Source organism: Drepanopeziza brunnea (genome assembly GCF_022702325.1).
Source record: "Drepanopeziza brunnea f. sp. 'multigermtubi' strain 214-2 chromosome Unknown ctg2, whole genome shotgun sequence".
NCBI lineage: Eukaryota > Fungi > Ascomycota > Leotiomycetes > Helotiales > Drepanopezizaceae > Drepanopeziza > Drepanopeziza brunnea.
The window spans coordinates 1,808,233-1,830,829 of record NW_027094065.1 but is presented as its reverse complement, the minus strand read 5'-3'; the positions used below and the strand labels follow the sequence as shown (position 1 = coordinate 1,830,829).

The 22,597-nt window shown below is 46.5% G+C and overlaps 8 protein-coding genes across 8 annotated transcripts; 5 read left to right on the top strand and 3 right to left on the bottom strand.

The window, feature by feature from the left end:
• Positions 1-847: 847 nt before the first annotated feature.
• Positions 848-1,462, top strand: L3040_001675 (uncharacterized protein; the record flags this gene model as incomplete). The annotated part of the gene is made up of 1 exon (XM_007294350.2): positions 848-1,462. One exon carries the CDS (start codon positions 848-850, stop codon positions 1,460-1,462), a length of 615 nt encoding a protein of 204 aa, XP_007294412.2.
• Positions 1,463-1,887: 425 nt separating this feature from the next.
• On the bottom strand, positions 1,888-3,404 carry L3040_001674 (uncharacterized protein; the record flags this gene model as incomplete). Its single annotated transcript, XM_007294349.1, has 3 exons — positions 1,888-2,840; positions 2,891-3,150; positions 3,343-3,404. The coding sequence occupies 3 exons, from the start codon at positions 3,402-3,404 to the stop codon at positions 1,888-1,890; spliced, it is 1,275 nt and encodes a 424-aa protein (XP_007294411.1).
• Positions 3,405-3,855: 451 nt separating this feature from the next.
• On the top strand, positions 3,856-4,716 carry L3040_001673 (uncharacterized protein; the record flags this gene model as incomplete). The annotated part of the gene is made up of 1 exon (XM_007294348.1): positions 3,856-4,716. One exon carries the CDS (start codon positions 3,856-3,858, stop codon positions 4,714-4,716), a length of 861 nt encoding a protein of 286 aa, XP_007294410.1.
• Positions 4,717-5,880: 1,164 nt separating this feature from the next.
• On the bottom strand, positions 5,881-7,561 carry L3040_001672 (uncharacterized protein; the record flags this gene model as incomplete). The annotated part of the gene is made up of 3 exons (XM_007294347.1): positions 5,881-6,781; positions 6,836-7,277; positions 7,327-7,561. 3 exons carry the CDS (start codon positions 7,559-7,561, stop codon positions 5,881-5,883), a joined length of 1,578 nt encoding a protein of 525 aa, XP_007294409.1.
• Positions 7,562-8,256: 695 nt separating this feature from the next.
• Positions 8,257-9,089, top strand: L3040_001671 (uncharacterized protein; the record flags this gene model as incomplete). Its single annotated transcript, XM_007294346.2, has 3 exons — positions 8,257-8,436; positions 8,521-8,933; positions 9,002-9,089. 3 exons carry the CDS (start codon positions 8,257-8,259, stop codon positions 9,087-9,089), a joined length of 681 nt encoding a protein of 226 aa, XP_007294408.2.
• Positions 9,090-12,341: 3,252 nt separating this feature from the next.
• Positions 12,342-13,630, bottom strand: L3040_001670 (uncharacterized protein; the record flags this gene model as incomplete). The annotated part of the gene is made up of 3 exons (XM_007294345.1): positions 12,342-12,930; positions 12,987-13,305; positions 13,372-13,630. 3 exons carry the CDS (start codon positions 13,628-13,630, stop codon positions 12,342-12,344), a joined length of 1,167 nt encoding a protein of 388 aa, XP_007294407.1.
• A 3,719-nt stretch (positions 13,631-17,349) lies between these two features.
• L3040_001669 (uncharacterized protein) lies at positions 17,350-18,093 on the top strand (the record flags this gene model as incomplete). Its single annotated transcript, XM_007294344.1, has 3 exons — positions 17,350-17,481; positions 17,540-17,627; positions 17,684-18,093. 3 exons carry the CDS (start codon positions 17,350-17,352, stop codon positions 18,091-18,093), a joined length of 630 nt encoding a protein of 209 aa, XP_007294406.1.
• Positions 18,094-21,445: 3,352 nt separating this feature from the next.
• On the top strand, positions 21,446-22,102 carry L3040_001668 (uncharacterized protein; the record flags this gene model as incomplete). Its single annotated transcript, XM_007294343.2, has 3 exons — positions 21,446-21,511; positions 21,574-21,658; positions 21,717-22,102. The coding sequence occupies 3 exons, from the start codon at positions 21,446-21,448 to the stop codon at positions 22,100-22,102; spliced, it is 537 nt and encodes a 178-aa protein (XP_007294405.2).
• Between the last annotated feature and the right edge of the window lie 495 nt (positions 22,103-22,597).

Below are 22,597 nucleotides of genomic sequence, written 5' to 3'. Positions count from 1 at the left end.
AAGAAATCCCCAGCGCTCTCTAGAGAAGGAAAAGCGCGCCCCAAGGCCATCATCATCATCATCATCATCATCGCCGCCGCGTCGAACTCGCAGGCATCCCTCGCCCTCTGTCCGTGCAAGTCCCCCCCACCCCTCCGAAGCAGCGTCCCCCGAAAAGAGGCGTCTGCGACTTCTCTCTCGTGGTCAGGACGAGGTCTGTACGAGCACATGCAAAGACCCCTCCCTACCTCTGCTGATTCCTCCGTTTTTCCAGCCTTCGCAGAGCTGGGAACCCCTGTGTGAGGGCAGCACTTGTTCGAGAGGGGGGGAGTAATCGCCTGCTGTGAATCGATTTTTCTCGACACTCGCTCGTTGGCAGCGACTCTCAAGGCCGTTCCGGGAGACCTGGATCTCATCTTGGGGGTTTGGCTAAGATGCATAGTACTCGGAGACGGACTGATCCAGGTGCAGATCAAAACTGACGGGGTGTAGACATACTGGCGCGGATAAGAAGCCATCGCGGCACGGAAGGACGTGGAGCGAAAAAGTCACAATGGGTTCAGACCAGAGTGCAAGTATGAATGCGCTCGAAGGCGCGAGATTCACGTTCGAGCGACAGCGTCACACTTCCATGGCTGTCTCTACCAAACGCGATTTTGTGAATCACCACCACCCAAGAGATAGATCCTTGACGCAAGAACTCAGCAAACCGAACATCTGAGCCGTCCCGCCCATTGCAAAAGAGATAAAACATTTTTTTCTTTTTAAAATAAAAGCAATAGCTCTTCCCAGACACACACACACACACACACACACACACACACACACCGCAACGCAACGCAACGCAAGCGCTCCGCGAGTCCACAGAATGTCGAACGACCAGCCCCAAGACCGCACCCGAGGCCAGCGCGCCAGCCTCGCGACGCCACCGCAGGAATCCCCGCCGGAGCGGTACGTGCACCCGCGAGCGGACTTTCCCCTTTCGCACGCGCGCGTGCTGCCGTTCACCGACGGCCCGATGGCGCCCGCGCTCGCCGCCATCGAGGCGGCCGCGCTCGAGCACGCCGCGCGCGGCCGGGCCGAGCGCCCCGAGACGCTGCGTGCGCTCGGCGTGGCGATTGTCCGGGTCGAGATGACGCTCCCGTACGCGGCGGACGCGGAGGACGCGCCGGCCGAGGGCGCCGCGGCGCCGCGGCCGAGCTGCTCGAAGATCCCCATCGTCGAGCTGCTGTTCGACGAGGCGCAGAGGGTGGACCGGGGGAATCTGAGGCTGCTGCTGAGGTACGTGGGCGATCTGAGCGCGCGCTTCCAGGACGAGTTGGATGCGAAGGATCGGGAAGCGGCCGACAGCGCCGCGGAAGGGGAGGCCGAGTCTGGCGGCGTGATGGGGTCTCGGGGACCGAGAGCAACGTCCGGTACCTCACGTCGCTGGAAAGAGCCGGAACCGGTCCCCATGAAGGAGAACTTTCCCGGCTTGGATTGAGGGGGGCGTGGTAGCCGATGTCTTTTCGTTTTTTTTTTTTTTTTTTTTTTTTTTCCCAATCCCTTCCTCATCGTTGCTTTCCCGGATTGGCGTCAACTTATCCCCCCCGTGCATGTACTTAAAGAGTCTAATATGAGCGCCAGCCATTGTGGCAGCGGATACATGAGCTACATCCTCGAAATCGACACCCGCTGCTTAGTCTCCGGAGTGGTGAAATCTTCTTAGCCACTTTACATTCTGCGAAGCAAAAGGTTCCAATGTTGCCTGTTCCCACCTCCAGAAAGTTGACAATGAGGTAACATCATCTTCGTAGAATCAGGACTTGGTGGCCGAGTCAAATCGATCTTCGTAAGGCTTCATAAGAACCCCAGGTCGCGGCATCGCTCAATGAACGCTAACCTTAGCTGCCATTGCTATGTATCTTTTTACTCTATGTACTTCTTCAAGTCTCTCAGCCTCTCCTTGGCCCTCTCCAAAACATCATCCTCTTTGCAGACAGCAAAGCGCAACCAATCCTCACCAATATGCGCATTTTCGTCCGTATAAAATTCTGTCGGCGGGATGGCCGCAACCCCAACCTCTTGAATCAAGAACCAACTGAGCTTGAAATCTCGCGGTCTATCCTTGGCCTGAGCGGGGAACGGATAATCCGCAGGGATTTTGACCTTCTTCATGTTGACCAACACGAAGTACCCACCTTCGGGGTCAGAGAATGGAAGACTCAACTCCTTCCAGATTTCATTAAACCGATCCATCTTGCCTTTCATCTCTCTCTTGGCTGTCTCCCAGAAGTTTTCGGCGTCGGCTTGCTCGAAACCCACGGCGGCTGCTTCTTGCAAAGGAGAGACGGAGGAATAGCAGATTCGTGTGTGAGCGGCGGCGACGTAATGGATGAGTTCTGGAGGGCCGATGAGCCAGCCTACGCGCCAGCCTGTGGCGTAGAAGTTCTTGCCGGCCGAGCCAACGGTCAGAGTAAGCTTCTCGATCTCCGGAGACAGGGTAGCCATTCGGGTGAACGGGACGTAGAAGAGACGGTCGTAGACCTCGTCAGACAGAATCAGAATCTGGTTCTTGACGCAGAGCTCGCCGATCTTGAGGAGTTCTTCTTTGGAGAAAACCTTTCCAATCGGATTGTGAGGTGTGTTGATGACAATCATCTTGGTCCGTGGGGTGATGGCGGCTTCGAGCTCAGCAAAGTCAATAGTCCACTCCCCGGCGGAGGTGTTTTGGGTAGCGCCTTTGGGCGGAGGATGGAGCGGGACACAGACGATCTTTCCGCCGGGCATTTCGATATTGCTCAAGTACTGGTCGAAGAATGGCTCGAAGATGATAACCTCATCGCCCTCTTCGATGAAACCCATGAAGGCACTCAGCATGCCTACCCAAATCAGCGTTTCCTCTTGCATTTAATCTTTCCGATCGTCCTACCTTCGTTCGCCCCCGTCGTAATGGTAACCTCCGTCTCAGGATTCAGCTTCCTTCCCCATAGCGGCGAGTATGCATCCGCAAGAGCCTTCTTTAGACGTGGCCGTCCCTTCGTAGGAGAATACTGGTTGCATTCGACCTTGTTGAGAGCCTCCTTCGCAGCGTTTAAGATGAATTGGGGAGGGTTGTATCCGAAGAAGCCCTGGCCCATGTTGACAATGGGCTGGACGGGGGAAGCTGCTGCGGCTTCGTTGACGATTGTCCTGCATCTTCGGTTTAGTTGATGGGATTTCGATAGATCCGGAGGTAGAATTTGCAGAAAATGGGTGTGAGCTATGGGACCCGCTCCCACTCCAGCCCAGCCAGCTACACCGCCCTCCATTGCTCTTCGAGGAGCTGAAGTTTCCCCAGGAAGGCTGAGAGGAGCGAAGAGAAGAAAGAGGGTTCATCCGTACCAGACATCTTGCTTCCTACCGGCAACTCGCTGGGCAGGCTTGATCTTCTCGTGGGTAGGCATGGTCGAGGTGAAGTGTCGGAGACCAAGGCCGCGTGAGGAGAGAGGGCCCTTGAACGCCGTTCGTTGCCAAGTTGTCGACAGTTGGAGCAAAGACGTTGAAGACTTCATGAAGCTTTGGCGGTGCAAGGCAAAATTGACTACCTTATTTTCTGTTCAATACATTCATGTATTACAGGCTGAGATTACCGCACCTATCGAAATGTTCGTTGTGTACATCAACCATACTTAAGTCGTCGTTGTTGACCCCTACCACGCTAGAGCCTCGGTTCGGGACAACGACATTCGGCGAGGTATCGTTTCTCTAATCATGCATTTTCTACCACCTTTACTCACCAAGGTACCTGAACCGCGGAAATAATGCCGACCCCACGACCTCCTTGAGAGCGTATCAGCTAAGCAGTCTACGACTCTATCCAAAAAAAAAAACAAACAACGAACAAAAGAGCCAGCCATGGCCTCCCTCGCCCCCTCGGGCGCAGAGCCAACCCCTCTCCTCATCACAATTAGATTCACAACCTCGATCCCTGACCTTTTGCTCGACATCCCCTCCCCAGACGAAACAACAGTCGTAGCTCTCAAGCAGCGCCTCCGCTCCCATCTCGACGCGCCCACCTCGCAGCACCGCCTCCGGCTCATCCACAGCGGCAAGCTCCTCCAAGACGACGACATCCTCTCGGACGTCCTCAAGATTCCCCTGCCGTCCCCTCCACCCACCGATCCAAAGGGCAAGGGCAAATCAGTCGAGCCGCCCTCGCCGCGCGTGTACATCAACTGCTCGATCGGCGATGCGTTGACCACGTCGGAATTGTCCGCCGAGGCGCTGGCTGCCGCCTCCACGAGCGCGACGCCGCGGAAGAGGGGAAAGAGCGAGACGCGGAATGGAGGAGGGGCTGCGCAAGCGTCAACCACGACCCCTGCGCCGCGAGGCTTCGAGAGACTGCTGTCGGGGGGTTTCTCGCCGGCAGAGGTAAACCAGCTGCGGTTGCAGTTCCGCTCTATTCAGTCGAATATCCACACCCCGGAGACTATGCCCTCGACGGATACATTGCTACGTATGGAGGACGCTTGGATAGACGATAATGCAGGCGGGAATGGTGGAGGAGGGGCCGATACGGGGGGGTTCGATTTCGGGGATGGAGAGGGCGCTTTGGATGACTTGCTGTGGGGCAATATCATGGGGTTCTTATGGCCGTTGGGGTGTATGGGCTGGCTTGTGCGGGAGGACGGGGTTTGGTCAGGTAGGAAGAAAGTCGCTGTTGCTACAGGATTCATGCTCAGCGTGACGTTTGGCATGCTGAGGGTTTTATCGTGAGGCGCTACTGCGGCTTTGGTTTGTATTTCAAGGGCGTTGCTGGTTTTTTCTTTTTGATACCCGTTTCCAGACTTTTATTGGATCCTACAAGCCTGGCCGCCATTTAATTTTTCTCCAAGATACTTCGAAGGTTCTATGCTGGTCTTTCGTCAAGCGAGATTATCCTTTTTTTTAAAGAGCTACGGAAACGTTTCCCGGCTCATCTGCCCCCCCCCCCCCCCCCCCCCCCCCTTTTTTTTTTTTTTTTTTTTTTTTTTTTGGGGGGGAGGGGAGGGATTTTGGGGGAGGTGCCCAGTGGCCCTTTGCGGAATTCTCCTCGCGCAATTTTTTCTTACAACCGTCTATCTACCTGCCAAACAAGACGAAAAAATACCAATTGATGAAGAAAAGATGAGGCTGGAGATGAAGATGGATTGAAGAGCCGAGTATATCTGCCAAACACATCAAACGTGCGGTGAAGGTTGAAGACAAGACCGATAAGCGAAGACCAGATCAGCCCCATCAGAACCAAAAAAAAAAAAAAAAAAAAAAAAAAAAAAAACATGTCAACAACCTTCAATTCATCGATACGCCCAGTTCGGTTTCCGAGTTTTGTTGGTCTGACCTCGCAAGCAAAGCGAATCAGTATACTCTAGCGGTTTTGATCCGCATCGCATCGCATGCATGCCCGATGGCTCTCTCTGGCCATGATCAAGAAACTGATTAGTTAATCAGGTATCCTTCTCAAGTGTTGTGCTGCACGGTATCCATCTGATCTTCTGTCCGTTCAATACTAAAGAGTTGCTGCCCTGCAGCATCTTGCATAGCGTATATCTGAACAACGTTAGAGTATTGAGACTAGGTAGGGACTTACTTGTTTGTGTAAAGAAATAAGCAAACTGGTGAAAAGCCAGGCTAATTGGTTTGGGGGTCTAAGCTTTGGTGAGTATCCTGTTTGAATCTAAAGGAAGAGGGAGAGAGAAGATGGGAATATAGCATTATCATTCTTGTTAAATCACGACTTAGATAGAAGGGTCACGAGAGGGAGAGAAACTAACGCCGCAATTGTCTCCCAGATACCCATGGTATGCCCAGACCCCAGATTTTCCTGCACACCCAATTTCCCAGCCCCAATTTGTCACCTTCCAATTCCCAGGTCCTGGTTCTCTATGCTTTGCCAGCGCATTAAGCCACCTTCTTAATCTTGCCCATCGGGGCACCATACACCCGCTTCCGGCGATCAACTCTACAGACCATCTCGACAAACTCAACAAATGACTGCACGGCCATAATCGCCAGCCGCAGCGCCTGGTCCGCAATCCCTAGCTCAGGTTTCCGGCCACGGCTGAAAGTGCTGTCCTTGAACCGGAAGGGCAGCCTCGCGCCCAGGTGGTCTTGCGCAGCCTGCAGCCCAGACGAGAAGCCGTCCTCGTGGAAGCCGTATTTGGTCCAGGCGCCGCAGTAACTGATGCCGCGCGTGTTTTGAATGCGAGGTAGGAGGCTCTGGGAGTGGATCGCGGCGGCGTTGTACAGCGGGTGCGTGTACGTGTAGCGTCCCTGCACAGTCTCCGGCGGGGGGAGGTGCAGGGGGTTAAGCGTGACAAGAACGTTGCCGAAGACGGCCGGTTCAATGTGCTGCAGGATATTCATGTTATATGTTAGACACACTTGGTCGACGTTGGCACCCGTCGGCGAGGATTTTGTGATGTAGTTCCAGCTCGACCAGGCTTTTCGTGATCTCGGCATCAGGGAAAGGTCGGAGTGCAGAATGGCAGTGTTTTGGCTAGTTTTGAACCCTCCGAGGATGTACTTCTCCTCCTGGTCTGCTTCGGCGTTGATGAGAGAGAGGGCTTCGTCGCCGTGTGTGGCGAGAATAACGTGGTCATAGACTTCTGATTTTGCATCAGGGAGGTGCAGGCGCACTTTTCCGTCAGAATCGTTGGTGATGGATTGAACTGGGGAGTTGAGGAAGATGTGGTTGGGTGGAAAGCCTTTCATGACGGCGTCGATGTAGGATTTTGCGCCGTATTTCAGAGTCAGCCATTGGGGCCTCGCGGCGACGGTGCTGAGGAGGTGGTGGTTCCACCTAGACTTGTAAGCGATAATTCTCTCACAAGATCTCAAGAGAAACGAAACCTACATGAACCGCACCAACGTCACGGCAGGAAATTCCAGCGTGCATTTATCCGGACTCGTGCTCCAGACCGCAGCGGTCATTGGAATAAGGTAGTCGTCCTTGAACGCATCCGAGTAGCCCTCCCGGTCCAGGTATTCCCCAATCGTCTCCTGTTTCTCGGCATGATGCCACCCGTTCCCGTTCGAGTGCCCGTTCTCTTTTCCAGCCACGTATTCCTCGCTTCTCTCTTCCGCTTGCAGGAGGTCCAGAGCGAACTGGTTGAAGCGTATTATATCGAAGATCATCCTCCACACCCTCGGCGACAGTAGATTCCTCCTCTGCGCAAACACAGCAGCTAGCGACGTCCCGGCCCATTCAAACAAGCCATCGTCCCTCGAAACTCCAAAAGTCATCTCCGTTGGTACTGTAGGAACATGGACGGCGTTGAGAAAATTGATAAAGTTCGCTGTGTAAGATTAGCATGTGCAATTTGCTTCAGCGCAAAGAGAACACACGATAAGTGGCAGTATTCAGAACAATGAATCCCGTGTCAACCAAAGTCTTGAATTTCCCATTGTGAAATTCCACCGTGTTGGAGTGGCCACCAAGTCTGTCGGCGGCTTCGTATAGGTAGACATCGTGATGGGTGCGGTTGAGGGCCCAGAGCGCACCGATGCCCGCACTGCCACTGCCTATGATAGCAACCTTCTTCCTGGGCACCGGATTTCTATTAGATCTTGGAGGGGCCATGGTGGATGTTTCTAAAGGGAGTCGGGTTGGGGAGAAGAAGGGGGAGGAGAATCGACATAGGAAGGAAAGGTGAAATTCACAGATCATCACTCGCTGCAGCTGGCGATGAGCTGGGGTTGGAGTTGGAGTTGGAGCTGGAGCTAGAGCTGGAGCTGGAGCTGGAGGCGTCCATGAGAGACGGCGTCATGGCTTTTTCGTGACCGTAGGACTGGGACTAAGCTGAGCTGGGCTGGTCTTGTTTTGGTTTCGAAGTACACAAAGGCTGGGGATTTTCATGCGCAAAAGAAATGCACGACAGATGGGTGGACGGCAAAGGTGGTTGGTGGTTGGTGGGGTGGTGGTTGGGGTTGGCAGTTGTCGTCAATGTCGATTGGTGGTGTTGGTGGTGTATCTTGTAGATCTGTTGAAGAAAGCGTCTAAGCGTATCCCGTATCATAGCTCAGATCTCTTCAAAGCTTGAGTTGAGATAGGCTTGAATATAATCGCCAAGCCCGGATCGGCCACCCCAACGCCCCGAGCCGAGCCATCGCCGGACCTCACACGTCAAGTCCAAGTCAATGTCTAACAACAACGACAACGACAACGACAACGACAACGACGACGACGACGACGACGACTACGCCCCTCTCCAACCACACTCAAACCCATACTCACACTCCCAACCTCCACCCCCACGACCGCCCACTATCACAACCATGTCCAACCCCCTCGATACCGACGCCGGCTCCGAACTCTTCAGCAGCTACGAAGCCGAGCTGAAACTCGTACAGGCAGATCTCTCCCAGAAGCTCGACCAGATTCCCGACCTCACAGGCGAGCCACGCAAGGCTGCCATCCTGTCCGCAGAGCGGGCCTTGGAGGAAGGTCATGAACTCGTACATCCCCTTGCCCTTGCCCTTCCCCCGTACCCCAAATGCGAAAGAGAGGATCATTGTTGACGGACCACCTGCCCCATCCAGCTCGACCAGATGCGCCTCGAGAAGCAGAACATCCCATCCACCACGCGCAGCAAAATCAACGCCCGCTTCCGTAACCACGAGTCGGACATCGATGCCTCGAAGCGCAAGCTGCTCGCCCTGGCTTCCGACCGCTCCGCCCTCTTCGGGTCCCGCTATTCTGACAACCCGGGCGGCAACGACGTGCAGCTCGAGCAGCGCCAGCAGCTCCTCTCCGGTACCGACCGCCTAGACCGGAGCAGCCAGCGGCTGAAGAACAGTGCCGCGCTCGCGCTCGAGACGGAAGCCATTGGTGCCAGCACGCTAGCGGATCTGCATCGCCAGAGAGAGACCATCCAGCATACGGGCGACATCCTGCACGAGAGCGAGGGCTATGTGGACCGCAGTGTCAAGACGCTGAGGGGGATGGCGCGGAGGTATGATTGACAACCTTTCTCTCGGGGCTTCCAAAGGCTGTGAAAGAGGAGGTACTGATTCAGAATAGGATGGCTACAAATCGGATCATAACGATTGCAATTATCACCGTGCTGGTGCTGCTCATTATTGCGGTCATCTACAGCAAGTTCAGTTAGGCGGGCCTGGGAAAATGGGGCTGGCTAGGCGAAAATCAGGGCGTTTCGGTGCTTGGGAAAAGAGGTTTGTGCTGCGGTGTAGGACTAGATGGGATTGGTTGAATGATTGGGTCCTGGAGCTCTTGTACACATATCTGAGGCGAGGGGTAATGGCATGAGATGTTCACGATCCCAGGTTGGACATTGGGCCAGGTGAATCCAGTGAGCGACCACTGCTGTAGGCACGCTAAGATATATCGTTGGACGCTTTAGAAGAGGCACAATGTCTTATTGCAGCATCTACCCACCTACCCACCTCCCCCCTTCCATCATCCCCATACTGCAATTCATTAAACGGCGGCGTATACTCGATGCGGTAACGGCAAGCGTAAACATATATACATACAAAGGCGGTGGGTTTGTTGTAAGGTACCATCGTTTCTTACAAAAAGGAAAAAGGAAAGAAAAGAAAAACTTGAAAAAATCTATTAAACTGACAGCAAAGACACAAAAGGTATTGCAAAACATAACATACAACTGCAGGTATTCGCTGGTGGTCACCTACCCAACTACTAACCTGCCGATCTGAGGCTTGTAAATGGCAGAGCGGACGGGATGCCCCATACTCCTCAGTCTGTGGTCGTGCGTATCTGCTAGCGCGTTATGTGGTTAATTATCCATAGAGAGGGGAGGGGAATGGGGGGTGGGTAGCGGGAAGAAAGCAAGTGGAAAGGGAAGGGATTGGCTATTAAGTTTTATTCTGATCTTGATCTGCGAAGTGGAAGGAGGTCTTTGATATCTCTCGCCTGGGGGGATCGCTTCACTGGCTATGGTTTTCTTTTTCGAAATTTTTACCTTATTTACTTCTTTGGTTTCTGAGCGAGCGGGCTGCGATTATCGGGAGGGACGGGAGGGGAGGAGTGCGATGGAGTTAGTTGGTCCAGTATTAAGCAAGCAGCTTTCTGATCTCGTGAGTCTTTGTAATGGGTGGGTATTATGAGTGGGATTTTAGTTATCGCACTGGATTCCAGGGGATTGGATTGGATTTCTGCGTGGGTAGTTTTGATTGAGATTTAAGCTTGGGGAGGTTTTTTTTAAAAAAAAAAAAGGATTGGAGGATTGTAACGCGGGGGGGGGGGGGGGGGGGGGGGGGGGGGGGGGGGGGTGAATGAATGAAATAATTGAATGAGTGACTAGATTGATTACTCGGCTGGCTGACTGGCTCTTTTGATCCAGGTCTGTACCGATTATTCAATCGGGCGTTGCGCCTAGCGATTTCTGAGGAAAGACTCTTTTGATACAACTACCTTAAAGGCAGGTGGTTATTTAAACCGTCAGCTGACAATCCGATGACGGTCTCTTTAAAAGACGATTTTAAGAGGTTGGCATAGCTAGTGGATCACCTTAAGCCGATACTCCAAATTGAATAGAATTTGAAAACAAACGATTTAAATTATTTAAATCGTAGCTAAAATAAAATTATTTCAATCGATTAAATCGTTTTTTATAAGAGCTCGTCTTTTCGTTAAAAGATTATTACTAAAATAAGATTGTTTTAATCGATTAAATAGTCGTTTATAAAAGTCGGTCTTTTTACGAAAAGACCGTTTTAAGACCGTTTTGTAGCCGTTTTGTAGCCGTCCGAAGGCCGTCTCCGAACTTGAAACCGCCCGGAAAACGTTGATTAATAAGCTTTTTTTTTTTTTCAATTACTTAGCAGTCTACCCTTTGCTAGGTATACCACCCTCTTATTACACCTACTCCGCGGTTAGCGTAAAGGGTGCACCTGCGCGGGTGAACTTTTACTAAATCGATCGATTCCGATCATTAAAAATTTAAAGCATTGATATATAAGCCGTACCAGCGATACCGAGAAATATCTTGGCATCGAATTTATTAAATCATTATTTAAACGATTTTATTTAAAAAACGATTTTTATTTATAATTATATTTTCTTTAAAATAATCATCAAACTATTTTAATTTTTTAGAACGAGCTTATTAATAAACTTGTTTTAAAAATATAGACGGGGACGGCCATAAGACGGCTATAGAACGATCTTAAGCTCGGGGACGATTAAAAAGGTGAGTTATTCTTGATTTGTAATTAACACTGACTTTAAATGGTTTAATAACCGTCTTTTATAAAAAAGGGTCAGAGGACCGCTCAAATAACCCTTTACCTGCCTTTAAGGTATGATTGCTTTACGTAGCTCCGGGTATAAATCCTAAAAAATCCCCCCCCAAAAAATTGAAAGAAAAAAAATTTAAAAGAAAAAAAACTTATATACATATAAATTTCATCCTTTAATCGTCGATTTCCTTAAATTCAATTCGAAAACATTGACCGAGTTGCTACAGCGAGTCGGTACCACCAAAGCGGGACACCCACCAAGGCGGGACAGTAAAATTTGCCCTTTTGAAATAAACAAATGATCAATTAATTATTATTTCGTAATTATTTCTATATAAAAGAATATATCGTATTGACATTAATGATAATTAATTAATCGGATTTTAATTATAAGTTGTTATTCCTGTATTATATCAAGTTAAAGTGATAAATATAGTACTTTTGATATATACTTTTCGACCTTGCTAGTGTGTATATATCAGAATTGCCGTGCAAATACTATCTAGAATAAGCGAGGAACACGAGAATCGGACTTTTATTTAAACCTTTAAAAAGAATACGTGCATTACTACCAACTTTTATTTAATAATTATTACTTATATCATAGATTGAATCTTTTGTTCTCGATCTATGTGATGTTTTTTTTAATTAAAATCGTAGTTGTTAAGTTATTCGCAATAAACAAGTAAATTCGAATTATTTGGGACAGTTTTTAGCTATATTTTCATTACATTTTAATGTATTATATCATCAAAAATAAATGCATTTTTATATTTTTAATTCCTATTTATAAGGAAAAGTTTTTTAAGCATAGAAATATTTTTTTTCTTTTTATTTGTATTAGTAGTTGTTGTTTAAGAAGTGGTATACCGTTATTGTCCCGCCTTGCTGGGTGTCCCGCCTTGGTGGTGCGCCAGGTCGGGATTTTTTACAAATTAAATTCAAGGTAACCGACGATTAATCGTAAAAAGTTGAAGCTTTCATATAGACAAGTTCTGGTGTGAAATGAGTGTTTATGCATTGTTTTTTCTAGGTCACTGTATCCAGTCATCTGTTCTATATAGTTCTGTTTTACCTCCTGACTTTCTTTCCAATTTTCCCATCTTCGTCTAGCTTGTTTCTCACTGATTACTGCTTACTTAAGAAGAAGTCGCAGTACCGTTAGGAGGAGGTGCAGTGCCGTTGAAGCCCCCACCGCCCATGCCAGACCCGGGTGCGCCACCAACGCCCGACTCGGTGTTCTGGTGTCCGCCGTCAGCTTGGATGGTGCCAGCAACGGCGTAGTAGCTCGACGAGGACTGGTCCGCCGTGACGTTGATGCCGATCTGGATCCACGCAAAGAGGCCCTCCTCGATGCCGTTGCCGAGATAGATGTACTCCGGGTACGGGTCGTAGTTGGTACCCGCTTGGACGATGGACCACATGTCGTCGGCGTTGGAGGTGATGGCCTGGGTGTTGGTGTTGTACGGGTACGTCTCTTCGACGGCGGACCGGAGCGTCTCCTGCCAGAACAGCTGGCCGATGTGGGATACGGCGCCGCCTTGGATGGTGCCGTTCGCCATCACCGTCACGTTGCTGTGCGATAGCAAGTGCGTGTGGGTGGCCCGGCCATCGTAGTGGCCTGGGAATATGGTCTCGAAGGATGCGACTCCGTCCGAGTCGGTGGCTTGGATGCCGCGCAGAAAGGTCGTATCCCAGGACTCCTCGTTGCCGGTAGCCACAACTCCGCTGTTTGTTGTCAGCCTACCGTTTTCGGCGCTATGTCAAGCGGGGCTCTTGCTTACCTGTATAAGCCGGTGGCATTGCAGTTCCAGATGTCAACGTAGATCTCGGGGACTGGTTCACAGGTGGTGATATCCACGTACTGGACTTCGAGGTAGAGAGGGATACCGATCTGACCCTCTGTTACATTCTTGCGGATGAGCTCGCCGAGGATGTAGTATGGGCCATCGGTGACTTCTGGGCTGAGAACGGTGCTGGTGCTCGCAGAATAGACCGTAGCCTCCTCGGTGGAGCTGTCATAGTACAGAGCATCCGTCTGATTGTGGTTGACAGCCTCAAAGGCCTCGAGGGTTGCCAGATCACGGCGGTACTTTTGGGGCTCTGAGGGAAGTTTTAGTAAGTGGTAAGATTCGAGTATGTTGGAGCGGGTCAGAATAAGAGACTTACTGGACTGGATGTTTCGCTTCTGGCGAAGGTCGCGGACAGCCTCAGCGCGGCGAGCGAGCGAGCGAGAGTTGAGCTCACGAGCCTTGACTGAGGTGGAACAGGTGTCGATGGATCGTTTGGCCGCGGAAGCCATCTGGTCGCGGGCTTTGATCTGTTGCTTGATGTCCTCGAGATCATGGTGCTCACCAGGATGAGCGACGACTAAGGAAGCAAGGTAGGCAGCGGCCACAGCACCGGCGAACTTGGATATGTAGACCATTATAGCGATTGAGGAAGATCGAATAAATAGCTACTACTGAAGGATTGATTGCAAACAAGTTTGACTGCAGGAAATGAGGAGAGGAGAGAAGAAATTAGGATGAGGATGAGGATGAGGATGAGCGTGAGTGTGAGGAAGGAATTGGTCTACAATTATCAGTGCCATTCTTATACAAACCACCAAATCCATTATTCTGTTGAAGGTAACCGTAGCGGCAATCTTATCCCACTTTCAGGTTGTTCACGCGGCTCAACCTCCGCATTGTCGTAAGAATCCGTAGTGCAAAAGGGTTCTTTCGAAATGAAGAGCCTTTGATTGGTCTTCTTTCTGGCCGCTCTCCATTCCCGGGCCTCTTCAGCTCCATTGAATGCTAGTCCGGAGGTAAAGAGTGCAGCATCAAAGGTGATGGCTGACGAGTCACGTCGCGGTACAACGGGGGTCCCGGGCTTGAATCAATGACAAGCTATTTTCAAGCTCGGCTCGGCCCCGATAAGCTCTTTCAGACGGCAAGATATTGCAAGCTTGAGCTATTAATTGGCCAATGGCTGTCGGATTATCACTATTTCTTCCAAGTTTCCGAGTTCCTGGTATCAGGGATCGTGGGAGGAAGAATGCCGATCCCAAAAGCTTACCTCTTAGCAGAAGGGATTTGCAACCAGGCGATCTGGCATTGTAGAGTCTGGATCTGTTATGATCCATGCATGACCAGACCATTCGTCACCATCAAAGCTATGATCATTGGACGCGAGGAGGCCGTGAATAGTTCTGGGTCCAGGGCGAGGGCCGCGTCATGCTTGGAGGTTCCAGTAATAAATATACAAAATACACGTGACATCTGTCAAGCGAGCCCCTTTCTCATGGTCTCGCCTCGGTCAGGCCGTCGATATCTTTTGGAGGAAAGGCTTGTCGCTCTGAAGCACCAAGATCGCCCTTGCCGCCTCTCTCGGCCTGAAGCCGTTCCATAATTCAGACACGTTCAGCTTTGTCGGGTCTTAACACAGCATCGTAGGGGTTCATCCGTTTTTAAGACACGGTAGGGTACACAATACCTTAAAGGCAGGTAGAAGGTTATTTAAACCGTCAGTTGACAATCCGATGACGGTCTCTTTAAAAGATGGTCTTAAAAAGTTAGCATAATTAATGGATCACTTTAAGCCGATACTTAAGATTAAAAAAAATCGGAAAACAAATGATTCGAATTATTTAAATCGTAGCTAGAATAAAATCACTTTGATCGGTTAGATCGTCGGTTATAAAAGTCGGTCTTTTTACGAAAAGACCGTCTCCGAGCGTTTTAGGACCATTTTAAGACCGTCCTATAGCCGTCCTAAAGCCGTCATCGAATTTTTGTTACGATACTGGTAGGCCTCAGGCCTTGGCGTGGTTGGGGGATTGGTTAATGGATTAGTCATCCGAGACTAGCGGCCGCCCCACGGTACAAGACCTCTCGGCCCTCCTGTATTGTAGTTCTTTCCTTCTTCGTCTTTCTTTCACACTACGTAGCGTACAGACTGGTAGCTACTACCATACTACCTTTCCTCAACCGTAACAATTTTAAACCGTTTCGAAGGACTTAAATTAATAAGCAAATAAATAATAAAAACATGCTTTTCAATTCTCCTTTCCTTTTACTTACCCCCTTCCTTTGATTCACCTTCTCCTAATCCTTGGTAAGCGAGGGAGATACACGGTAAAAAGCATGCTTTTATTAAATCGATCGATTCCGATTATATAAATTTTAAAGCATTAATATGTAAGCCGCAGCAGCGATACCGAGGAACATCTTAGCATCGATTTCATTAAATGATTATTAAAACGATACTATAAGAAAAAAACTTTCCATATTTCAATCGTATTTCATTATAAACGAGCATTAGATTATCTTAAATATTTAAAACGAATCTTTAATTGACGTATTTTAAAAATCTAGTTTTAGACGGTCCAATTACCGTTTTTTATAAAAGGTCAGAGGATCGCTCAAATGACCCCCTACCAGCCTTAAAGTAATTACAGAGCGCTATAGCCCAATCTACTACGTCGCAGGCGTAAGTATTACCCCTCGAGGGTATGGAAAACAGGGGGTTTAAAGTGGAAACTAAACTTTTGAGGCACCCTCGAGGGGTAATACTTAGGCCTGTACCGTGGTACTACGTCGCAGGCGTAAGTATTACCCCTCGAGGGTAGGGAAAACAGGGGGTTTAAAGTGGAAACTAAACTTTTAAGGCACCCTCGAGGGGTAATACGTAGTAAGTACATCAATTGTACCATTTTAACTTGATTAATCCAGCATAATAGTGGAGCAGCTATAAAAAATTACAATTATATTAATAGGTTATTATTAAAATTGATAGGTAAATTCTTCAATAGAAGAATAATTAAGATATGATAAGTGGTTGATTTTCTACCGATCTTATAAGGGCGAAAATACGTGTCCCGCCTTAGTAGTTCGGACCTAGCGCAGCCAGGTCGGTAATTTTTCAATAGTACGTTAGGCAACCGACGATTACATCGCAATGTTTTGACTTGCGTTAAATAAATGCATCTTCATCTCTACGATACATAATTGTAGAGTAATTTTTGTTAAAGCATATATCTATTTTTTTTTTTCTATGTTTTGATTGATAATTTTTACTTAATGAGGGTTTTAATTAAAGTGTCAGGGCAAGACGGATCAATTTTACAAGAATTATTTAAGATCATCAAAGCAAGCTTGCGAAGCTTTGTATTACCGGAGAGCTCCTTCCCCTATAAGGGGGAATGTGGCCTCATGAAAAAATGCAAATAGCTTTTTTTAGCGAATGGAATTGATTGGTCAGTCAAAAAGTGCGCGTGGTGACGGGCGGCAGAATCCCAAAATAGCATAAAACGTGATTGGATTTCATATGATTAAATTCTATAAACTACATTCAATTACATACATAAGTATACGTTGGTAGGTGCACTTCCAAGCTCGCTTTGGAATTACGTAAGCTGCTTGCCATTTACGTCAACTTACTTGATAAACGATTAGCATTGATATTTAAAGCCTCGGAAGGCAGCCTTGAATATACCACGGTACAGGCCTAAGTATTACCCCCTCGAGGGTGCCTCAAAAGTCTAGTTTCCTCTTTAAACCCCCTAGTTACCCTACCCTCGAGGGGTAATACTTACACCTGGGACGTAGTACTTCGTATTAGCGACCGTTGCGAAGCGAGGTCCCTTGTACTACGTCGCAGTCGTAAGTATTACCCCTCGAGGGTAGGGTAACTAGGGGGTTTAAAGAGGAAACTAAACTTTTAAGGCACCCTCGAGGGGTAATACTTACGCCTGTACCGTGGTAATTACGCCAATCTTTTAAGATTGGAAAGGAAGATTTCAATATTATGAATGCTTACCTATCCAAGCGTAAATTCGACTAGGTATTAAGAATACCCTTCGATATACCACTAAAAGCAAAGAGACAAATAGAACAATCAGTGCGCTGATTATTACTAGCCGCACGATTATTTATAGCCGACGTAGAAATTTCGAATACGGTTCACGAAAGAGATATATAGTTCTTCTTGTACCTGCTTCGTCCTTTTCCTTCACAAGCAGCAAGTTTATTCTCTCTCGACATCTCGCATCATCAAAAGACTTATACAAACACTGTTCTCTCTTGACATCTCGCATTATCAAAAGACTTATACAAACACTGTTCTCTCGACATCTCGCATCATCAAAAGACCTCAACAAACACAATGCTACGACCGAATTTTATTCTCGCGATCTTGATAGCCTTGAGCTTTCTCTTTGATAGAGCTCAAGCAGTATTCGGACTCCGTCCAGGAATGTTTCGAGGAGAAGTCATCGGCTATGCATCAGTTTTGGAAGTAAGTTTTAGTATTTGATTGATATGACATAAGCTTATGCTAATTACGCGAATCATAGGACGAGGCTATACGCATCAATCAAAACAATAAGCCATTTGTGGAGAACCCCACACGCCAAGCTCAATTAGGAGAAGGTTTTTATATGGGTAAATTGATCTATATTGAATCGTTACTTATTACGCGGAGCTAATAATTTAAATAGTAAGCAGGCCTGGTATCTGGAGAGGTATAGAAGGAGCGTGGTATTGTGCTGTCAGGGCGAATACGGAGAAGATGAAAGGAATCGACAAAATCTACATCCCGGAATATTATCGGGCAGTGCCTTCGAATAAACGGCAAAGGTTATATAGCCAAGGCGAAGATGTTATCATGGAATACCTCGCGTCAGAGGACTTATTAACACCTGGGGAAGCGCTGCGCTTTGGACCGATTTTAGGTTCTCATTCGCAATTGCAGATGCTTATTCCAACGACAGTGATAAATGACGATAAGTTGAGCCTATGGGCTAAATGCTTTAAGTCGGAATTTGAGCTGAGGGAATATACGAACGAGGAAATTGATTGGCAACATAGGGAAGATTGGGAGATTAAAGGAATACCGGTACCTGAGTAGCTCGTCGACTTTGGGCTGGATTTCTTGGGTGTAGCTTGGCAGAATCAAGTGTCGATATTCTGACTCGATCGGGGGCGGAATCATGTATTATATATGTATTGTATATCAAGGCAGTTAACGTAAATATTAAGCAGCTTCCGTAAACCAAAAGCGAGCTTGGAATTACTCTTAACGTTAAATTGAAAGCAGTGCATACGGAGGTACAGTGGTCATCTTTCGGTCCCTGTTTAGCGACCAGGCAAGGGTCCTTAATAGCGCCTGTCTTGATCGAGCAGTTTCTAAACTATTCACTGCAAGATGTAAACAACATAGCAATTCAGCAGTTCAATAAGATAAAGCCAGCAACGAAGCCTACGTTAATTAAAAGTATGCCAGCACGTTCTTAAGCCGTAATTGATGTCGAAGGCCGGCATATCAAATATCAATATATTAGTTATCGAATTCTATACAATTTTCAATGCCAATTTGTACCGAGAGCATTCATTACACATTTAAATTTAATCGAGGCTGCTCGCTAAACAAGGGACCGAAAGATAACCGCTGTAATCGTCGGTTACCTTGAATTGAATTTGTAAAAAATCCCGACCTGGCGCAGCCAGGTCTGCACCACCAAGGCGGGACAATAAAGGTATACCACTTATTAAACAACAACTATTATTATAAAAAAATTGAAAATAAATCTTTATATGCTTAGAAAATTTTTCTTTACAAACGTGAATTAAAATTATAAAGATCCATTTATTTATAGTAATCTATTACATTGAAATGTAATAAAAAATGGTCAAAAACTGTCCCAAATATTTCAAATTTACTTGTTTATTGCAAATATCTTAATAGCTACAACCTTAATTCAAAAAAACGTCACATAATGATTTAATATATTATATTGCTAACGGTAATAATTATTAAATAAAAGTTGGTAGTGATGCACTTATTTTTTTGATAGATTTGAATAAAAGTCCGATTTTCGTGTTCCTCGCTTATTCTAATATATACGCGGCAATTCTGATATATACGCATTACAAAAATCGAAAAGAATATACCAAAAGTACTATTTTTAGTACTTTAACTCAACACAATAAAGGAATAACAACTGGTAATTAAAATTCAATTAATTGATCAATATCAAACTCAATACGGCGCATCTTTTTATACAAAGATAATTATTATATAACAGTTAGTTGATATTCTATTTATTAAAAAGGAGCAAGTTTTACTGTCCCGCCTTGCTGGGTGTCCCGCCTTAATGGTGCCGACTTGCTACAGCAAGTCGGTCAATTCTTTCGAATTAAAATTTAAGGAAACCGACGATTACCTCCGAAGAGTTTCAATGGGCTTATTTGTTTAAATAATTTAAATTTCGAAATAATAATATGTCTTAAATCTTCAATTCAATAAAGAGAGGTCTGGCAATGCTATAGATATCACAAACGAAATTGCCTTGGGCACGGGAATCTAGAGAGGCGATATTTTGAATGCCTTTCTGTATACCGGTAGCCTGGATCTCTCGAAGGGTCGCAATCTCTTGTATCCTAGTTCATTCCTGAGGGAGCGTATTACATCGCAATGTTCTGACCTGCAATAAATAGATGCATCTTTATATCATCAATAGATAATTATAAAGCAGTTTTTTCTAAGCATACTTTCTTTATTATCAATAGTTGTTATTTAATAAGTGTTTTGATGAGAGTGTCCCGGGCTGCTGGGTGTCCCGGACTGCTGGGTATCTCGGTTTTGTGGTCCAGGTCGGTATTTTCTACCTAATCTAATATGACCTCTTCTAATCTAATATCTAATCTAATGTTGAGCTAAATGTGGATCCTGGCTAAGATCGTAAACTGTTAAAAATGCGGTCACCTGACCTACGCCCGTAACGTTGATTAAGTGCATTCATTTAAGCTCAGGTCATCGAGGAATATTAAAAACATAACTAATTACTTATTAATATAGAAAATGAAAATCTTGCGAATGTAACGAGTTTGCGCTTTTGCGATTGAAATCTACCTTTTATTTATTTTTTTATTTTTTAATTTTTTTAGACCTATTATTATAAACTCTTTTCACTTGATTAATAGCTAATTAATAAAAAGAAAATTCTCGAAAACCAGCTTTTTGCATCGCCTTAAGAAGGTTTATTGCTATAAATTAAATGCCCGAAGGATAGCTAGCTGCATCGGGCTGAAAAATGTTATTGCTATAAATTAGATACTCGAAAAGTAGCTGGCTGCATCACGCGGGAAAAAGCTATTCTATAGGAAAAGGGCTGTTCTATATGAAAAAAGCTATTGCTATAAAGAAAATATTCGAGAGATAGCTGGTGCGTTATAAGAAGCTATTATTATAGATTATAAAGCTACGAATATTACACCGCGAAGTCCGGAAAACTTACCCCGGAGCTTGCGGAAGGCCGTGAGTTTTAGCTTGCGGCCGGGCTAAAGCGTCACATTTTCTTTACATTCTTTTAAAGCGTATTACTTATAGAAAATCGATGTAGCGTTAATGCGGAAGGCAGCTTCGCACCACGACCGGGCGAAGCAAGGTCTAGCCCCGGAGCTTGCGGAGGGCAGCCAGAGGCAAGACCTTGTTTCATACTAATACTCAAGGCAACCGACGATTAGCTTGCGCCGGAGCTTAGAAATTCGTTATGTTATGGTCCGGAAAACACGTTCACATCCTTCTCACATAATCTTAAGGCGTATTTCGTATATAAAAGTGAAGGCAGCCTTATACTCGCGACCGTTGCGAAGCGAGGTCCACGGAGGTTGCTAGAGGAGGGCCGCCAGGGAATAATAATAGACTTCTTATATAAGTAATCACGTTGATCTTTATAAAGAAGATTGCATTGTTATTAATAGTCAGCTAAGTGTAAATTTGATTGTATTAAGGTATTTCAATATACTATTAAAGACAAAAAGATTAATATAATAATACCTTAGGCTTTACGCAAGGGTTTATTAATATATCTTTATTAGTTAAAGCTTAAGTCTTTGCCAATACAGGCCGTGCGTCGATCTTGTAGAGTCAACAGCCCGCGCTCCATTTTGATAAGCTTACATAGTAATCAAAAAGCTGATTATTATTAGCTGCACGATTACCGGTAGTTATAGCCGACGAAGAAATTTCGAAAACGAATACGATCCTTAAAACATATATATTTCTTCTTGCACTTGCTTCAAAGACTAATTCATCACTATCTTTCTTTTTCTACAAATTTAATCCATCATTCTTTTTTTTCTCGTCAAACTCGCATTATATATATATAAACATTATGTTTCAATTGATATCTATCCTCGCGATCTTCTTAGCTTTCAGCTCTTTCTTTAGTGAAGTTCAAGGAGGAAAGAGAAAGTCGATGGAGCCGCCAGATTTCTCACATTGGAATGAACAAATAGTCATCGGCTATGCAAGAGTTCCCGAAGTAAGTTTTACTTGATTTTGTAAAAGTGTAAGCTTATACTAATTTAATTACGCGAATTATAGGACCAAGCCGAGCGCATCAATAAAGACAATAGGCTATTTGTAGACGAAACCGCAAGAAGGGAATTAGGAATTGGCTTTGATATAGGTAACGCTGATCTATATAGAGTCTTTGTTCTATAACGCGGAGCTAATAATCTGAATAGTGGAGTACCCTGGTTACGGAGTTAAAGAAGGGGATTGGTATTGTGCTGTCACAGCGAATTCGATGCATTTGGGACGTATCGACAAAGTCTACATCCCTCATTATAACACATATCCTGGGCCTATAAAATATTTATGGGACCAAGGCGACGAAGTCATCGTGGACTACATCAAGGAAAAGGGATTTGCGCAAGACCCTTTTACAGCGCTACGCATCTCATACATAGGGACGGACGACTTGCAGATGCAAATGCTTATCCCAGCGATAGTGATAGAGCAAGATTATTTGATTTTAAGGGCTAAATGCTTTGATTCGGTAGACGATCTAAAGACGTTTTCGCGTTTTAGCATGAATTGGCGCGATGAAATGGACGTTAAAGGATGGTGATAACCACCGGGCCTTGCATCCTTTTCGAAGGTGGCACAATCAGGAAGGAGTGGCTCGTCAACTTTGGGCTGGGTATGTTTCGCGTAGCTTGGATTAACCAAGCGTTGATATTCTGTTTCGATCGGGGCGGAATCATGTATGATAAGGGAGAGCTGTACGAAGTAGCGGGTGTGAGAATGGATATGCGGCGATTGCGTTTGAAAGTTCGGTTTTCAGTAGCTTGCTTGCTTTCTATTTCCGAGTGTGGTCCATGCTGAAGATTTTATAATGACTCTCAGTCCAGGGCGAATAGGTGAGCTCCGTAGACCGTAGACCAGAATTTCTTTCAGATGCCCACCCGTCTCTCTGGCCAGCAGGCCCTCCCTCCGCCTCAAATACCAAACCGAAATGTTAATCCATACTTTCCAAACATTGTCCGGACATAAACGAAACCTTTCTTAGACTTACCTTCACCGCCCAGGAACCATTCAACCAGATCCTGCCTGACGCGGTGAA